General features: G+C 41.5%; 1 protein-coding gene across 3 annotated transcripts in view; it reads left to right on the top strand.

The window, feature by feature from the left end:
• CELSR1 (cadherin EGF LAG seven-pass G-type receptor 1) overlaps positions 1-20,361 on the top strand; it is a 182,691-nt gene that overhangs the window by 53,934 nt on the left and 108,396 nt on the right. For all 3 annotated transcript variants that reach the window (XM_087722171.1, XM_087722173.1, XM_087722172.1), the window contains exon 2: positions 10,170-10,808. In XM_087722171.1, the coding sequence (XP_087578297.1) occupies positions 10,170-10,808 (639 nt within the window). The remainder of the gene's footprint in view (positions 1-10,169; positions 10,809-20,361) is intronic.

The following is a 20,361-nucleotide window of genomic DNA, read 5'->3' on the forward strand; positions in this document are numbered from 1 at the left end:
CAGCCGACAGGTGGTAATCAAAAGTCAGCTGTGGATCCAGAAGGACTCCCAAGTTGCGAACCCTGTCTGAGGGGTGTAATATTTGACCCCCCAGCCTGAGTGATGGAACACTGGCCAAATTATTGGGAGGAAAACACAACAGCCACTCGGTCTTTTCCGGGTTGAGTACTAGTTTGTTGGCCCTCATCCAGTCCCTAACGGCCTCCAGACCCCGGTTCATCACGTCCACCGCTTCATTGAGTTGGCATGGGGCGGACAGATACAGCTGCGTATCGTCCGCATATTGGTGATATCTTATCCCATGCCTCCGAATGATCTCGCCCAGCGGTTTCATGTAGATGTTAAATAGTAGACGCCTCTGTGGTCATGTAGCCAGCATGACTAAATGCCGAAGGTATATGGAGCGCTGTTACCTTCCCACCAAGGTGGCCCCCATTTTTCTACTTGCATTTTTTATGTGCTTTTGAACTGCTAGGTTGGCAGAAGCTGGGACATGTAATGGGTGCTCATTCCATTATGCAATGCTAGGGATTCGAACTGCTGAACAGCCGACCTTCTGATCGACAAGCTTAGTGTCTTAGCCACTTAGCCACCCTCCTGATATTTTTATAGGGCTGATATTCCCTCAGTGTATACTTAGTGTACACTAAGCATATACAGATGTATGTATGTATGTATGTGTGTGTGTGTGTGTGTGTGTATGTGTGTATGTATGTATGTATGTATGTATGTATTTATGTCTGTATAGCTACTTACCATTGGTGAATGAAAATAATGTAAATTCTTTGCAGTGGCATACTGTTCTGTTTAATTGTTTTTTTAAATAACAATGGACAGTCCTCTTCACAATCAGGCAGTTAAATCAAGTTTCACAAATTTTTGCAAACTGAGGTTTGCAAAAATGAGGTGAGAAGGGAAGAAATAGAAGGAAGCAAAGGAGCATGAGCTGTAAGCTGTATTAATTAGATTTACATACCAATTTGCTTAAGCATGGTTTGTCGAGCAAGCTACAATTTACTTGGTTCTCACACATAATGCTAATCAGAATGGTTAAATGAATAAAGAATAAAGTATATGTTTAATACTAGAAGGAAGTGAAAATATTTAAATATCAAAACCAGAATTTAAAATGTTTATTCTATATTCAAGTAACGTCATTTTTTCAGATAACAGCAGGAATGGAATGGCAGAGAGATTGTTCTTTTAAATCAAATTCTGAATTTGTAGACTTGCAGATTTTTACTTCTATATTTACCCTGTTTCCCCCAAAATAAGACCTCCCTGGATAATAAGCCCAATTGGACTTTTGAGCGCATGTTCTAAAATAATCCCTCCCCCCAAAATATTTCAACACAGCAGCAGCCATGAGGTGACCACATTTGCTGCCTCCTGCACCTCAAAAATAATGACCTCCCCGAAAATAAGGCCAAGCACTTATTTCGGGGGTCAGAATAAAATAAGACCCTGTTTTATTTTTGGGGAAACACGGTATCTACTCTCCTATATAGATTACATTGTCCAATATAATTCCATTGGTGAAAAGGTGTGTTTATTTTAGTAAAAAAAAGGGTGAGAATACAGCAGAGATGTAAAAGCAGTGATGATTTTCATGCAGCTTGTATTTCCTGTCTACGGCAAAGAAATTGACTTCTGCCCCTTTTTTTTACAGTTTAGGAAATATAGTTTTTGTTCCAAATATTTTTTCCTTCAAATGAGGTCATATTCTTAATTTAGTAACACTATTCATGATTCCACAGAGTGGTATCTTTAACAGCTCCAAGTGGTTCCAAACTTGTCTCTATTGTAATAAAGGCTTTGTAGATCTCTGCTATAGTCCCTAAAGAGAAAGATAATTTTCTTTTTTCAAACATTATTGAATAGACAGCGCCTGTTACCAACGGTGATGAAATAGCTTCCTTGTGATTTATATAAATGGAACCAAGTATAGAAATGAGATAAACATATTCACAGGGATATATATGTCAGTATTCATAGATAAAGTTTAAGCTAGGATTTGAATATGCCCCAATAGCGGGCAGTGTGTGTGGGGGGGGGGGGGGCAGATGCAATTTCTACTCTGTGTTGATTGACTTTTGCCTACTGCCTGGAGTTTTCTTGGCATGTTTTCCAGAACAGGCTTGCCTTCTTCCTAAAGTTGAGAGACAACTGGCTCAAAGTCACCAGGGGTGGGCTTCAAAAATTTCAGCAACAGGTTCTCTGCTCAATTGCTGGGTATACATGGCAATGGTGGGTGTAGCCTAGTTAGCCTCCTGCACCAAGGTTGTGGGGGTGGGCATTTTCACCTTTCCCAGGCTCTGAGGTCTTTCCTCAAGCCTGTGGGAGGGTGAAAACTGCCCACCCCGGGGGCCAGAGGCCCTCCAGATGCCAGAAACAGGCCTGTTTCTGGACTTCTGGGACTTACAGGAGGCCCGTTTTCCCCCCTCCCTGAGCCTCCACACAGGCCCTGCACTTACCTCACGTCCAAAACAGGCCATGTGGAGACTCCGCATGGGGCAGTGCCAGCCAGGGGTGGGATTTGGAGGTTCTCTGAACCAGCCATAACGTTAGCTATGGGTTCTCCAGAACCCGGGCAAACGCATAGCAACAATAGCAATAGCAATAGCAGTAGACTTATATACCGCTTCATAGGCCTTTCAGGCCTCTCTAAGCGGTTTACAGAGAGTCAGCATATTGCCCCCAACAATCTGGGTCCTCATTTTACCCACCTCGGAAGGATGGAAGGCTGAGTCAACCCTGAGCCGGTGAGATTTGAACCGCTGACCTGCTGATCTAGCAGTAGCCTGCAGTGCTGCATTTAACCACTGCGCCACCTTGGCTCAACCCACCCCTGAAAGTCACCCAGCTGCCTTTATGCCTCAGGCAGGACTAGAACTCATGTCTCCCTGTTTCTAGGTTGGTGCCTTAACCACTGCACTCATTATGATGTGTACTGCATATTTTTTTTATTTCTGTTCTATTTATTTTGCATTCAGGTATACGTTTTCCAGTGGTGGGTTTTAGGCGGTACGCCCCGGTATGGTACGGTGCTCTGGAGGGCCCGCCCACCCGCCTGAGCTCCTTACCGTGTTTTAAAGCTTTCGGCGCTTCAGCACATGTGCATGGCACGTACAGCGCCTGCGCAATGCTTCACCAAGCAGCTGGAGCGTCACGGAGGCTTGCAGAAGCTTCATTTGCAGCTACAACGCATACGCGTGCCGCGTGCGTCCATGTGGGCGATGCCAGGCTGACATCGCCACGGACCCACCACTGACATTTTCTATCCCTGAAAACTCAAAAATAGCTGAATTGAGCAAGATCAAACTGTCAGGGGGTTTCTATATTTCACATGAATCCGAATTGTACGTCTTTCTTAAATGAAGCTTCAATATTTCCTTTACTTAATGTAACAGTAAAATAGGTTACCAAACCATAGCAGTTGAAAGACAGCAATTTCTGTAATTTTTCCGCTCTCTCTTTTTAAGAAATTCTGCTCTGAAATTTTGCTTACCAAAATGCTACCCTGTATTTCTCCCTCCATTAAAACAAACCCACATCACAGAATCAGCTTTTTATTTGGCCTTTTGTGGGAACCCTTTATTTTGGTTGAACGTCCTGTATTTCAAACTTCTAATTAATCTAAATATGGTGAGCACTATTATTTCAGCATTGCAAACTGAGAATATTTGGAGGAGTGAATAGGTATCTGCTTGCCTTAGGCAGCTCTTCAGGTAAATGGGTTTTATTTGTCTAAGTTTGATACTGATTATTTTTTTAGCATCTAGATAGTGCTAAGAGAATAAGGAATCTATCTAGCAGCTATGGAGCACTTTGAAGAATTCAAACTATGCATCTGGTTGGTATTCACATTTGGGAATGTTCAGTGCTAAATGTGAAAGACACTATTGATTATTTGACAAGCTATTTGATAAGGACCTTTCAAAATAGGCCTATCTCTAATGAGTAATAAATATTTAATATTCCATGTTCCTATCTTAGTCCGAAATATTTCTTTTTGGAAGATACTTAGCTTTCGATTTTAAAAACAAGTAGTTGCAAAATATAACACAATTTCTAATTGCATTTAAGGAGACTTAACAGAAAAACAGAATAATGGAGTTGGAAGGGACCTTGGAATTCCTTTAGTGCAACGTCAGAACAAGCAGGAGATCCTATAAGATTCTGGACAAATAACTAACCCATCTCTTTTTAAAAACCTCCGCTGATGGCGCACCTACAACTTCTGAAGACAAGTTGTTCCACTATCAGGAAATTTTGTCTTAGTTCTAGGTTGGTTTTTTCTTTAAATGGTTTCCATCCATTGCTTCTTGTCCTGTCTTCTGGCGCTTTGGAAAATAGGTGGATGCCCCCCCCCCCCCCCGCTTCTTTGTGGCAGTCCCTCAAATATCGGAGTCTGCTTTTCTGGATCTTGAGCTTATCTTCTAGGATGTTGGCTAAGTCACTTTGTCAAAGAATGAAAAAATATTGGATCTGTTTTTGACAAGCCTGTGTTGGCTTCTGGATCTTGAGCCTATCTTCTGGGATGTTGGCTAAGTCACTTTGTCAAAAAATGAAAAAATATTGGATCTGTTTTTGACAAGCCTGTGTTGGCTTCTGGTTATAACTTTGTTTGCTTCTAGGTATTTTCAGATCTGTTGCTTGATTATCTTTTCTAGGATCATCCCGGGTATTGATGGTCAGGCTGATTGGTTTTTAGTTTCCTCGATCCATTTTATTTTTATTTTTTTGAAGATGGGAACCACATCAGCTCTTTTTCAGTCTTCTGGTAGTTGTCTGTGTTCCAGGAGCTTTGAAAAATATGATACAATGGTTCTAAGCTCCTTCTCAGTCTGGGATGTAATCCATCTAATCCCGGGGATTTGAACTTGCCAGGATTCATTTTCTTGCCTATATTAATTTGTTTTCCCATTCTGTCTTTTACGGTTATGTTTTTGGTACCAAGTTGTGCTATTATTTCCTTTTGTGTGAAAACAGATAAAAAGAATGAATTAAACAGCTCTGCTTTCTCCCTGCTACCTATCACTTCCTTGCCATTAGTAGACCAAGTGTTTTGTTGACTTTTTTCTTGTTTTTTTACAAGAATTTTTTTGTTTATTATTTTTGACATTTGCTCCAGGTCTTAGCCTTAACTTTCCTGATTTCATTTTTGTATATTTGGGATATATGCAATATTCTGCTTTACTTATATGTCCCTCTTTCCATTTTTTATACTTATCCTTTTTGTCTTTCAGTTTATCAGAGTTCTGTATGCAATCATGCTGGTTTCATTTATTTCTTCTGCTTAGTTGGGTGTCCTGTAGTATATCCCTATGTCAATGCCATTCTTTTTTCCTCTTGTCCCTATGCATTCAAGGAGGTTTTCATCCTTGGTTTTATGCATTTTGGTAAAGGTGTAGTGATTTTTTTAAACCTATAATTCACCTCCACTTTCTCTGTTATGTCTGCTTCACTTTATGTCCTTCCAGCAGTACCTTCCAGTGGTGAGTTTCATCCCACCATTTAGCAATTATGTGCATTCTATGACTCAGGTCTGTACATAATTTGCATGTATTGTTTCTAAGGTGTTATGTATTTTCCCATAGCAGTAGATCAATTATTTTACAAATTTCCCAAATTTGTATTATTCTCTTCTGCTTTTGCCTGCTGGAAATGTAATCAGAAAAGCAATAGCTATAATTAAAAGCAAGCTTGCTTATTTATTTAATGTATTAGATTAACTTGTATTTCACTTTCCACTATGGAACTTAAAACAATTAAGAATACCAAGAGAGGACGCAAAAATAAAATCACTAAACAATTTAAAAATAAAGTATGTCCATTGAAACATTGGTTGTTAAAATAAATAAGTATGAAATTTTCAGAAACTTCTTGGATTAGTAATGCAGAGATAAAACAATAGATAATTTAAGTAATTCTTATTTTTAAACATGGACTTCTGATTTATTTACTATTTTTCACTTCCTTATTTGTATATTGGTGTCCATTTATATGTTTGACAAGAAATGACGACATTCCTTACTTCTCAATTTTAAGGGAAAACCCAAAGGTGCTTTTTCAAGAGGCAACTGGACTTCCTTGTTTTTCTTTGAAGCTGTTTTGTTTCTTATCTAAGAAGCTTCTTCAACTCAAAATCAAGAAAATCCAGTTGCCTTTTGAAAAAGCACCTTTGGGACAACTATCACCCAGATGATTGAGAATCTTCATAGACATTTTGAGGGGAAAGTTTTGAGGGGAATTTAATTCTTTCAACTTCCCTGCCAAAAGCGTTGCTCTAGATGGCATGATGAAAAATAGTAAAGATTCATTCGTTCCGTAGTTTCTCATATGACAAGGATGATGCCTTCAAGAATCAATAGGAAAGAAACTCCTGGGGGAAAAAAACTTGTAAGAGAAAAAGGTGAAGTCACATTTTGTGCAAACCTGGTTAGTGTTGATTTGGAGGGATTTTGAAGCAATCAGTGCCTCTTGCTCCTGTTTAGAATCCCCATTAATTAGTAATAATTATGCTATTGCTTAGCACTTCTCTGCAACATCTGGAGTCTTTCTTGTAGTTCTACTTTCTTGAAATTAAGTCTTCTGCTCATTGATGTTGAAAGGCATGCCATCATAACTGGCATTATAACAACCTTATTCTGGGCTGTATGTGGCTGCTCTTATCTAAAGCTCTAGATCAGTGGTTCTCAATCTGTGGGCCGAGACCCCTCTGGGGGTCGAACGACCCTTTCACAGGGGTTGCCTAAGACCATTGGAAAACATATATTTTTGAAAAAATACGGAAAACATAAAATAATTTTATGGTTGGGGGTCACCACAACGTGAGGAACTGTATTAAAGGGTCGCGGCATTGGGAAGGTTGAAACCCATTGCTCTAGATCAGTGTTTCTCAACCTCCCAGAATCTGGGAGTTGAAGTCCGGACATCTTCAAGTTGCCAAGGTTGAGAAACACTCATCTAGATGATGTTACCAGAATAGAAATGTTGCTTGATCTACTTATTAACTCTCTGGGTTTTTAAAAAAAAAACAACAACAAATCTTTCGGAGAACAGGGAAAAATAGAACTGAATTCAGAACAAAACTTCACAATTGTAGGAATAGAACATTCAAAATATCAAATTTTAAGTTCAAAAAATTTTACAACCCCCCCCCCCCCCCGAATGGAGAGCTTCCTCATTTTCCATATGCCTCTTTCAAAGAGAAGATTTTTGCCACTAAAAGAGAGGACATGGATTAGTGCATTCTAATTTATATTGTTTAGAAATAATGACTAAAAGGTATCATACCTGTTATGGCCTGTCAGTGGGCAACAGATCCAGACAGTGAGGCCAGTCCTGGAGTCTGGGGAAGACCCTGACGAATGCTCTATATCGGAGGCAGAGATGGGGCCAGTGCTGTCCGAGAATTTAAAGAAAATGAAGTGATACCAGACACAGCAACCAACTTACAATTAATAGTGAAGACACTTAAGTCCTGACAAAGAGTAGCAAGGTGGATGGATCTGTTTATAATGGCAATAAGTGTACCTTTGTGTTATAGTGGAGCTGGCAGCAGATTCGGACCGTGAGGAGGTTGGGGAGGAACATGGGCCAATCCTGGAGTCTGGGGAAGACTCTAATGAGTGCTCTGTGTTGGAGGCAGAGATGAGGCCATCTGACAGTTATCAGCTGCCTTCGGAGTCAGACATCGGTGGGGCAGAAGAACAGCTGGAGCCTGTTCCCAGTGTACACAAGCACAGAGCTGCCAGGAGAAGGGAACAGCTAAGGAGCAAGGGTCGACCAGGTGGATGGTGAATGGCCCCTCCCATTAGGAAATAAAGAGGAGCGAAAATGGAGGGGAGTTTGCAGGAGACAATTGGTTCAATTCATTAGAGTGAAGTTCTGTTCCTGACTTCTTGCCAAGTATTGTCTGCTACAGAGTGGCTTTTGGAAGATATTAGCCTGGCAGCTCTCCAAATCTGATAAAGGTCTGTAGTTGTGAAATCTCTTGAAAGACTGTTGGCCGGGACTTTGCTGGAGAGGAATTCACTTTAAATTAGATAAAAGGGGTTTTATCGGGACAAGGAGTTAGTTTTGTGCTTTTGTGAAGCCTGGATCAGGACAATATCAGGATAGGCAAACCAGTGTAGCATCTACATCATTCAATTAATTTGTAATCCACCTGAGATCACTTGAAATAGTTTTTATCCTCCCATCAGCTCCAGCTTCCAAATACCAGTACCATTTTTTCATAAATATATCTTCCAGAGTTGTATCATTGCATCCATACATTAAAAATAAGTAGGATTGAATGGTTATCTTTAAGTGTTTAGAAATTCAGAAACTTGGAAAACTTCTTTGTAAACACCTAGCAGAAAGTCTCTCCAAGAGGCCTGTTATATGAAGGCACTTCGAAAGAATTGTCTTGTATGTACATGGGGATATATATTAATTCTAAAATTAATAACAATTCAATTGCTGGAATTTGCACTCCCATTCCATTCGCCTCAGTCAATCTTACTGAAGAGAACTTCTTGTTGCTTCCTCTTCGATCCCATTTTACTGTGTTCCCCAATGTTCCTTCATCCGCTTTGAGAAATACTGAGGCCCAAATTGCTGATTCAGTGTTGCTGCCACTTTCCTATTACATACAAGCTCAACTTCTGGATGTTCTTGGAGTAAGAATTGACACTGAAGCAAGGAACAGGTGGTAAAACAATGGTCTGGTAGTGTAGGTAGATAGGGACGTGGTGGCTCATTGGTTAAGACGCTGAGCTTGTCGATCAGAAAGGTTGGCAGTTTGGCGGTTCGAATCCCTAGCACCACGTAATGAAGTGAGCTCCCATTACTTGTCCCAGCTTCTGACAACCTAGCAGTTTGAAAGCATGTAAAAATTCAAATACAATAGGGACCACTTTGGTGAGAAGGTGGCAATGTTCCTTCGGCGTTTAGTCATGTCGGCCACATGACCATGGAGATGTCTTCAGATAGAGTGTGTGTGTGTGTGTGTGTGTGTGTGAGAGAGAGAGAGAGAGAGAGAGAGGGAGAGAGAGAGAGAGAGATGATTTCATAGATCACTTTAGAAAATTCTTTGGTTTTTTATAAATGATTATGTTCTTGTTCAAAAAATGTTTTGGGAATAAACAGATTAATGGGAAAGAACATTTCATGCATTCATAATAGCAAAATAAAAGAGGATGCTTCAAGGTTACAGGTATCTTCTTTTCTGTCAGTTATACAATGGTTTGAAGAATGTTCTGTCTTTCTCTATTTCAACAACTTTATTTATAAATCCGGACTATCGTCAGCAGCTTATTTAATTTCTCATTTTTACATAGTGTTGAACAAACTGACACATTTAATGAAATTTATGCCTATGAAAGTTATGAGATTGGTGTTTATAGTTTTTTTCCTCTTTTGCATTTGAAATATTTGCCTATGAAATAAAATATAGATACATTTTTATAAAGGACAAGAAGCAATGGGTGGAAACTAATCAAGGAGAAAGAAGCAATCTAGGAGAAATTCCCTGACAGTGAGAACAATTAATCAGTGGAACAACTTGCCTTCAGAAGTTGTGAATGCTCCAACACTGGAAGTCTTTAAGAAGATGATAACCATTTGTCTGAAATAGTATAGGGCAGGGGTCAGCAACCCATGGCTCTGGGGCCGCATGTGGCTCTTTCATCCCTCTGCTGTAGCTCCCTGTCACTGGTTGGCTCCATGATAGGGCTTTCAGTTAGGACAGGTAGAGGAAAAAGGATGCCGTGCCAGGAGGAGACTCTATGGTGGGGGAACCGGACTTCTGGTTGGCTCCAGAATTGAACAGGGGGCTTCCAGTTAGGACCTTTGTGACTCTTTGAGTGTTTAAGGTTGCCAACCCCTGGTGTAGAGTTTCCTGCCTAAGCAGGGCTTAGACTAGAAGACCTCCAAGGTCCCTTCCAACTTTGTTATTCTATTCTATTCTATTCTATTCTATTCTGTAGTATATAGTTGAAATTTGTGTGCTCATTTCACTACGGAGCAGCCTAAATGACTTTTTAAGTTAGCACCCAGTTTACATGACGTACCTTACACATTGCCTGATTTAACAATCGTGTGTTATAGGATGTTTAGGAGAAAATGCATGAAGTTGGTTTTGGGGATCGTCTTTAATTCTTCTCTCTTTTACCCTATAGATGGTATTCACAGTGTTACAGCGTATTGCACCTTAAGGGTTACCATCATCACTGATGACATGCTTACAAACAGCATCACGGTGCGGCTGGAAAACATGTCCCAAGAGAAGTTTCTCTCCCCTCTGCTGGCTCTCTTTGTGGAAGGCGTGGCTACTGTACTGTCAACAACCAAAGAGGGCATTTTTGTCTTCAACATTCAAAATGACACAGATGTTAGCGCCAATATCCTGAATGTGACATTTTCTGCCCTGCTTCCCGGTGGCATTCGAAACAAATTCTTCCCTTCTGAAGACCTTCAGGAGCAGATATACCTCAACCGGACGCTGCTCACGCTGATATCTACTCAACGAGTATTGCCTTTCGATGATAACATTTGCCTGCGGGAACCCTGCGAAAACTACATGAAATGTGTCTCCGTACTGAAGTTCGACAGCTCTGCACCCTTTATTAGTTCCAATACTGTACTTTTCCGGCCCATACACCCTATCAATGGTCTGAGGTGTCGCTGCCCCCCTGGGTTTACTGGTGACTATTGTGAGACGGAGATTGACCTCTGCTATTCTAACCCATGTGGGAACAATGGCCTTTGTCGAAGTCGAGAGGGAGGCTATACCTGTGAATGTTACGAAGACTACACTGGTAAGTTATTCCTTCGTACTGTCAAGTTCCAGGAAATAAAAACAGGAGACCAATGTTGGATCTAATCCTTGTTTATGTAACCGGTACTCACTGACCACTCACTGTGATTAAAATGGAAAAAAAAATGTTGGAGCTAAAGCTCCGTGCTCCCCACCACCTTATGAACCTCTCTCCTGGCCCCACCCAGGTTCCTTGTGTTAAATCCCTCCCCCACCACCCAGTTAGTTATTCCATCCAATTACTAAACCGCAGGCCATCAAAAAACATCATATCTGTCAGAGTATGAATATTCATAGACTGGAAGAGACCTGGTACAATGGGGACTGTTTGGAAACTGAAACAGTATTTGCAGGAGACAGCATGGAGCCTGGGTGTGGCTTAGTTCTGTACTATAGCTCTGAGTCTGTGCTAAGCAAAAAACTAGTCTGCTGCTGGGACTGAAACTGGAAACTGTTTTCTCCTCTTCCATGTACTCTACCACGTTGGAAGAACCAACCATTGGTATTGTATATTGCTTATGTGTTATTATGTATATAAAGAAAGGTTAATGAATCCTGCTGCCTCAGTTGCCTGTGTGTCCTTTCTAGATTTAATTGCTGCAACAAACTCTAGAATACCACACCCAGTCCTCATGATTACATTATCATGATCTGGGTGCTTGGTAACCGCTTCATATTTAGGACTGGTTGCCAAGTACTTTGTGATCCCCATCAAGAACCATGGTAGTAGAGTAGTTAGAATGCAATATTGCAGGCTAATTCTGCTGACTGCCAGCTGTTTGGCAGTTTGAGTCACTGGCTCAAGGTTGACTCAGCCTTCCATTCTTCCAAGGTCAGTAAAATTAGGACCCAGATTGTTGGGGGCAATATGCTGACTCTGTAACCTGCTTAGACAAAGCTGTAAAGCACTGTGAAGCAATATATAAGTCTAAGTGCTATTGGTATCTGATTGCCATTTGCAAGCTTCTCTGCCAACTTCCCCAGAAAGTCAGTGGGGAAGCCAGCAGGAAAGGCTGCAAGTATTGCCGCCTGCCAAAGGATTTCCACTCTCCTCCACGCATGAGGCAGGGTGGGAGTGGAAAACCTTTGTTGGATTGCAGAAACAAAGCTAAATCTTTGGCATCCCCAGTTCATCTTTCCAGTCCAGCACAGGAGTTCTACTCCCTTCTGTGTGTGGAAGTGAAGTAGGCTGAAGAGATAAGGCAGAGATTGTCCAGTCCAGCACAGGAGTTCCACTCCCTTCCATGGGCAAATCCCTACCTTATCTCTCCATCTCAGTACAGAAGTTCGCTTCTGAACACACAGGGGAGCTACCTGCCCTCCTTTGGCAGGCAGCTTTTTCACTCCCATCTGTATAACAATCCGTGCAGTTATTTAACGACTGCAACTTGGAGAGCCAAGATTGCATTCATTGAATGAAGTGAATCACGTGGGCATCTCACTCAAGAAGGCCATCATTCAACAACCCAGGACTCCAGGCCCTATTGTACTTACAAATTAAGGACTACCTGTCCTTTCCTACTAAATGGTTTATCTGAACCCAAAAACAGATTGACCTTTCCTGCTATTGAGTGTGGTCTTACCCCTTGTTGGTATTAATGTTGTAGGAGGAGGCCCATTATTTGCTGAATCCAACTTACATTATTTTTTGGGAGGGGGACAAGGCTGATTTAGACATGTTACCTTCAACAGTCAAGGAAACAGCACAGATTGTCCACCTTCCCTTAAATGCTGTCAGTTGGGGGAACTCTAGATATGTAGCTCTAACAGTCCATAATTGTCATTTTTGTCTTGTTGTTTGTCTTTGGAATTCCTATGCTTTACAGCTGCTTTTGTAGTTGCTTTATCTTCAGGGAGAGATTGAGAGCTTATTTCTAAATGTGAGTTATTTGAAGCTGGAAAAGATAACATGCTAATTGAAGGATAGTGCCAAAATAGTAATAGGGCACATTGTGTAATGAAAAGGCTGTGGCCTTGGAGATTGCTTTTCAGATGATCCCTGCAGATAGAAAAGTCTGGCTATGAACCATGCAAACCTACATGATTGTGGATGTGGGGTGAGTGATTCACCAAGGAAGCATAATCTTTGGAAACAGACCAATCTGATGGGCATCGCTCCAGAAATAGTTCACTGTGATTCAATACTTAAATCAGGATTGAGAATCTGAAAAACAGAATTCCATAGTCTAATAAGAGAGCAACACAGAATGCTGTCATTTGTTTCAGAAACATTATGCCTTAGTAAGCAGGTAACATATAGCACATTTTTGTATGAGCTGGTACATTGAGTTCGAACTGCAGTCCTTTAAAATCTGGAGTTTTATATCATTTTTTCATTTCATTTATTTCATTTGTATGCCGCCCTTTTCCCCGAAGGGGACTCAGGGCGGCTCACAAGTTGAGCAAGGGAAGGGGGATACAAACAGTTTAACACCAACACAAAACAATACATAATTTAAAAGCACAACAAACATACCATTCGAGATAGGGGCAACGGTTGTTTAGCCCCAGGCCTGTCGGAACAGCCAGGTTTTAAGGGCTATGCGGAAGGCCTGGGGGGTGGTGAGGGTGCGAATCTCCACGGGGAGTTCGTTCCAGAGGGTCGGGGCAGCCACAGAGAAGGCCCTCCTCCGGGTAGTCGCCAGTCGACACTGGTCGGCGGATGGAATTCGGAGGAGGCCTACTCTGTGGGATATAATCGGTCTGGTGGAGGTAATTGGCAGCAGGTGGTCTCTCAAGTACCCAGGACCAACACCATATATAGTGAGCTTTGGGACAGAACGTGGTGAAATTTGCTGTGATAGAGGTCAGCTTTGCAGGAACAGCATATAGACTGAAAGAATTTTGTGCAAAAGAAAGGGTTGATCGTAAGGAATAATAAAACCCTTTCAAAAAATGTGGTGGTGTTGATTTTGGATTTTGAGACAGAAATAAAGAAAGGTTTTTACCTGCTGATCTTTTCCATTTACTCCTGTTGCCATGACATTGTGAGAATTAATTTTTAGAAATTCTATATTAAGAGCTCTGCCTAAAGAATATAATAGATTACCCATGTGGATAAATAAAATACCAGTACAGGTACTCCTCAACATACAATAGTTCATTAAAGTGACTGAAGTTACAACGGTATTGAAAAAAGTGACATGACCATTTTTCACACAACTATTGCAACACCCTCATGATCATGTTCATCAGACTTCAGAAGCTTGGCAACAGTCGTATTAATGACGGTTGCAATGTCCTGCGGTCATGTGATCATCTTTTGCAACTTTCTGACAAGCAAAGTCAGTGGGAAGCCAGATTCACTTAACAACCGTATTATTAATTTAACTGTGATTCACTTAACAACTATGGCAAGAAAAGTATTAAAGTTGCAAAACTCACTTGACAAATCTTAATAATAATTTTCTTCTTCTTCTTCTCCTTCTCCTTCTCCTTCTCCTTCTTTGCCATATCCTTCATTACACGTTGGTGATTATGTTGGCAATCCTATTTTTGTCAACAGCTGTATGAAAAAGTGCTGCTGAGTTTTGGCCAAACCAGTCCCTTAGGTTTTAAAGCCATGATCTTCTTCTTCTGCCTGGACCTCATTTGCCTTCAATCTTTCCCTAGAGGATTAAGTGAAATATGCCGTATTTTTCTGGGTGTCGCATCACGTGTCCAAAATACTCTTAACTTTCACTTTTTAATGGCTTTGATGATTTCCCTTGGCTTTCCCAAGCGGCTTATCACCTCCTCATTTGTGATTTTGTCAACCCAGCTTATACATAACGTCCGTCTGTAAATCCACATTGCAAATGCTTCTAGTTTCTTCAAGTGTTTTTCTGTCAGAGACCAACTCTCAACTCCGTAGAGCAGGATAATGTTTCACTTAGCAACAGAAATTTTGGGCTCAATTGTGGTCGTACATCAAGGATTACCTGTACCCGAACATCCACATAATCTGAGATTTGGCCAAACCTAGTATATTCCTGTAACATTTAAATATGATGCGCAAAGGCCAAACATTGAGAATGTAAGAAATATGTAGTGATATCATATACCAGAGCCTTCCTATTCTTCTTTTTTTATGTTGCCATTGACTTAAAAGATTGACTTATCCGTGTTGAAATGGTAATACACCAAAGAATGCAGCATTTTTTTTGGAAGATCTAAAATTTCACTTTATCCTTTTAAGAAATGTACTTGACAAATAATTGAAAAGTAAAAATACTTTTAAAAGAGAAATAAAGATTTCCAGGTCTTTGCTACGATTATAAAGGAAATATATATTTTTTTATCTCTGAACATTTTGAGTTTCTCTAGAACACAGTTGTCTCCCAGTAAAAAGCCTTCTTTTCTCACTTGTTCCTATTTTCGCTAATGGCCTGAAGCTTTTCATTGTTGGATGTAATTTATACATGATGAAAGTTTCTCAGTCTTCAGGATTCTTCTGTTTCAAGAAGTAAGGTACACAGAGCTTTTACAAGGCTATTTCTGAAATGGAAATACTCCCTAATTATAATTATCGGGAACAACTGCACTTCCTATGATACAAGGAGGTGAGTGATAAGGACACATAATATTTGTGGGTTTAAAACAGATCTGGGACAACATTTTTTCAGGCCTTTAGGCACCATCTATCTATGTGCTAAGAGGAAACAGAGGCAAATTTCCAGAAGGATGTTTTTTTCTGTCTCTTTTAAGTAGAAAGTAAGGCCTAAATTTCTTTAGTTTTGGCTTAATGTGTTCCATGAAAATACTATATGTGCCTTGCTGCATTATGCCCATGAAGCATTTAAAATTGTGACCCTTTGCTTAGATTTTTCTGAGTTCAAGTTAGAATTGTAAAACTACCCATTAAAACATTTTTCTCAGTCAAAGATGGTCTTTGAAACATGTGCTGGGGCAATGTGTTATAAAAAGTACACTTAGAGCTGTGACACTTTATTTAATTCCATTAACAATTTCTTTATTTAAAAGATTTGTATGGCACCCATCTTAAAACACAACTCTGTTGGCTCACCGCAACAATAAAACCTGAACTATAAAACACATAAAAGCATAAATCTGTAGAACACAATCAAAACCTAATGGCTCAGTCCTCCCCTTGCAATGTCCCAACAATCGACCTGAAACATCCTTTTTGTACCCCAGTGCCTGGGTAAAAAGCCAGATCTTGATGGTCTTCTGCAAGGCAAAGGGGCGAGAGCTGTTGTATCACTGGGGAGGGCGGAAGGTATTCCATAAATTGTGGCAGTCACAGACAAGGCACGCTTCCGAGTTCTCCCTAAATGGCAAAGTTTTGGGGAAGGGACATGGAGTGTGCTTATCCTATCCAAAGTGATAGGATGAGAAGATGCTCTCAGGGAAGAGGTGGTCCCACAAATAATCTGATCCTCTGCCATGTAGGTCTTTAAAGACCATGATTGATATGTTGAATTGCACTTGGAAACTAGAAGTTTGCACAACAGAGTTGTAACCTGTGCAAAGCTACCAGTTGCAGGATCCAATCTGGGTCAGTCACCGGGACCAGAGGTTTTGTCTTCTGAGCTTTGAGACTCGGTCTGGAGCCCATCTTCTGGGAATTTCTCTCTAGCAGCTGCTAGAGATTGGATCCTGCAACATTATCCTACAACATCTACATTCTCCTTCATTTGTGAAAGTTCTCAGATTGTGCATTCTGCTACATTCTGGATCAGTTGTAGTTGCTACAACTGGTCTTCAAGGGCAGCCTTATGTTAAGCTCATAGCAATAATCCCATAGGAAGCGACTAAGCCATGGTGGTGAACCTATGGCATGCCAGAAGTGGCATGCAGAGCCAACTCTCAGGGCATGCAAGCCATTGCCCGTTGTTCTTCTGGGTTCTGGCACACTGGCCAGCTGGTCTTTGGGTTTCTGGCATCCATGCACATGCAAAGATAAGCTGGAAGGTGCGCATGTGCACGCCAGAAACTGGAAGACCATCTTCTCAGTGTGTGCATGCGCACGGGAAGCTGCTCTTCCGGTTTCCTCATGCACATGCACAACGGCCAACTGGTCTTTGGGATTCTGGCATGCATGTGGGTGCGAAGACCAGCTGGCTGGTGTGCATGCGCACTGGGAGACTGCTCTTCCAGCTTCCTCACGCTCATGCGCACCAACCAGCTGGTCTTCATGCACACATGTGCGCCAGAAACTGGAAGACCAGGTGGCCGGTGCCCATGCACTTGGCGGAAACTGGAAGAGCAGCTGCCTGGCACATAATGCACACCGGGTGGCTGCTCTTCCAGATTCTGCAATGTATGCGCGAGCTCCCATTTCAGCACTTGGTGCCAAAAAGGTTTGCCAACACTGGACTAAGGCATGAGTAACCATAACCAAGGAGTCCTGGTACAAGAAATGGCACAGTTGCCGTCCAAGAAGAACCTGTGCAAAGGCATCTCTCAGACGGACACACCGTCCAGGACTGTCACCAACTCATTGAGGGGGAGATTTGATTTCAATTAATTAGAGTTAATATGCATATATTCTCCCAGTCATGTGTTTAATCCTTCTTTATCAGGTTAAAAATTGCTTGATAATAGTACTTGGAAGGTTTCTGGAGCAAACCTACAGTTTTTAGATCTGGAAAGTTCATCCACTATTTCTCTTCTCTCCCCTTTTACACGTAATCCTCAACTTACGGCCACAATTGAGCCCAGCATTTCCATTGCTAAGCAAGGCAGTTGTTAAGTGAGCTTTGCCCCATTTTACAATCTTTCTTTCCACAGTTGTTAAGTGAATCATTGCAGTTGTTCAGGTGACAACATGGTTGTTCAGTGTCCCCCCTTGACATTGATTTTCAGAAGGTTGCAAACGGGGAACACATGGCCCTGGGACACTGCAACCGTCATGAATGTGAGTCCGTTGCCAAGAGTCCAAATGTTGATCAGATGACCATGGGGATGCTGTCGTAGGTCTGGAAAACGGTCACAAGTCACTTTTCCCAGTGCGGTTGTAACTTTGAACAGTCACTAAACGAACTGTTGTAAGTCAAGGACTACTTATTTTTTATACCATATTCTTTGGTAAGAATAGCAAATGGGTTGAGGAAAGACATGGTGGAACTTGTATATTTCAATTACTCATTGCAAGCAAGGCATTTTTAGTATTTGTTACAGTTGTTTTCATTGGGGGAAGACCTGTCAACATTTGGAAGGAAGAAAAAAAGGTTATTGATGAATTTGATTGCATAAAAATAACATGTGACATACAATATATAACCTGTCTTCCCTGAGGAAGCGCTTTCCATATAAATTTAGTCAACTCCCATGATCTCATAGCCATATTGGCTGATAGACAATAGGAGCTGAAGCCATCACATTGAAGAAAGCAGATTAGGAATATAGAATAACAGAGTTAGAAGGGACCTTGGAGGTTTTCTAGTCCAACCCCCTGCCTAGGCAGGAAACCCTACACCACTTCAGACAAATGGTTATCCAACATCTTCTTAAAAACTTCCAGTGTTAGAGCATTCACAACTTCTGGAGGCAAGTTGTTCCATTGATTAATTGTTCTAGCTGTCAGGAAATTTCTCCTCAGTTCTAAGTTGCTTCTCTCCTTGATTAGTTTCCACCCATTGCTTCTTGTCCTGCCTTCAGGTGCTTTGGAGAATAGTTTGACTCCCTCTTCTTTGTGGCAGCCCCTGAGATAGGGAAGATGGTTGTTAAACACTGCTGTAGAAGTCAACTAGATTCTTGAGCCAGGTGCTCTCTATAATCTTAGAATTGTTGTGAGAATACACTAGAAAAGAACAAGGTGTACTGCCTCAACCTCTGAAAAAGAGGCAGGTTTTAAATAAATGAGTAATATTTCTAATGAGTAAAATAAATCATTTTTATTTGGAAGCCAAAATGTCACAGTAACTGAAAAATTAATATTTAGTTTATAAAATAAACTAAACAGTATTTGATTACTGTTTTCTTTGTCAAAATGGTTTCCTCATTACTCATTCTGTCAAGATATTATTAAGTGAGAGTCTGTATCAGAGGTGGGTTGCTCCCAGTTCGGACCAGTTCGGGAGAACCAGTAGTGGCAATTGGACATGGGTCGTGAACCGGTAGTGATGGCTGGCTGGCCACGCCCCTGAACCGGCTCACTTCGACACTCGCCCTGCCTCATCTTCGGCACCTGCATCCTACTTGCCTACACACATGTAAGTAGCATGGGCTCCTCGAGGAGCCTTGAGGCTTCGCAACCATCACCTCCTAAGTGGGATCGAGCCTCCTTGATCCACGGAAGCAGGAGGCACAGTTTCGTTTGCTGCTTGCGAGCTCTGTGGAGGGGGGGGGGCAAACAGTCAAGCGAGCATGCCAGGATCTGTCTCTAATCTGCAGTTTACTTGTGAGCAAGTTTACTCATGAGCATGGTGCTTGGCAGCTGGCAGATTGCTGGCTTGCTCTCTCATCTGCTGTGTTCCCCCCCCCCCCCCCGTGGAGCTCACAGGCAGCGAACAAACCCACGCACTCTTAACACCTTCTCGCTCTCCTGCGTTCAGCTCGGCACGGCTCAAGTTGCTGCTTTTTTTTGCCTTTTTTAAAAAAAAAAGTCTTTACAGCATATTTTATTTCCCATCTCCAATCTGAAACCTAAATTTGCCAAGCCACGCCCACAAAATAAGCCACACCCACAGAACGAGCAGTAAAAAAATTGAAACCCATCCCTGGTCTGTATCTATGTGTCTGTGTGCACAAACATATGTGTACACACAAAGAGAGACATTATGAAATGCTGCTATTAAAAAAAAACACCACATTTTTCCTTTGGTCTCGGCTGTTGAATCTTGAGCTGTCTCACTGCTTATATTTGTCTACTATGGTCTTTGGAGGGCACCATCAGTTGACCTATTCCCAAGAGCCCCAGGGGCCATGCCATCATCCCAATATCTTCTGCACCCTCCCACCCCCCCAACCTTGCATCTGGGTTGTTGGTTTTTTCGCCTGCAGAAATATTTTCAGAGATCAAAGTCTTGGACTGTCTTTTGAAATCTAGTCCAGGGACTCGGTATTCTTGCTTGCTCTTTTTTTTAATTAGTTTTCAGGTGGTTTGACAGGATTTCTGATGTTACAAAAGCCGTTTAAAGTGCTGGAATTAAGGAAGCTTTGTGTGTGAAAGCGATACACCTCATGTCAATATAATCACCATATTTTCCAATCTTCACCCACAGACGGATTTTAGCGTTTCGGCTTGGTAACATGCTGTCATAGCGGGCAGGAAATAGCCATTGCTGTTGAGAACATAATCATGCATTTATGATTATGTTCTAGGATAGGGAAAAAATTGTTGTTGTTAGTTGCGAAGGTGTGTCCGACCCATCACGACCCCATGGACAAGGTTCCTCCAACCTTCCTGTCTTCTACGGTCCTCTGGAGTCCATTTAAGCTCATCCCTACTGCTTCAGTGACTCTATCCAGCCACCTCATTCTCTGCCGTCCCTTTCTTCTTTTGCCCTCAATCTTTCCCAGCATGAGGCTCTTCTCCAGTGAGTCCTTCCTTCTTATTAGGTGGACAAAGTATTTGAGTTTCATCTTCAGGATCTGGCCTTCTAAAGAGC

This window comes from Thamnophis sirtalis, unplaced genomic scaffold (genome assembly GCF_051295495.1).
Source record: "Thamnophis sirtalis isolate CommonGarterSnake01/CBP01778 unplaced genomic scaffold, rThaSir2_p1.2 scaffold_9, whole genome shotgun sequence".
NCBI classification, from domain to species: Eukaryota; Metazoa; Chordata; class Lepidosauria; order Squamata; family Natricidae; genus Thamnophis; species Thamnophis sirtalis.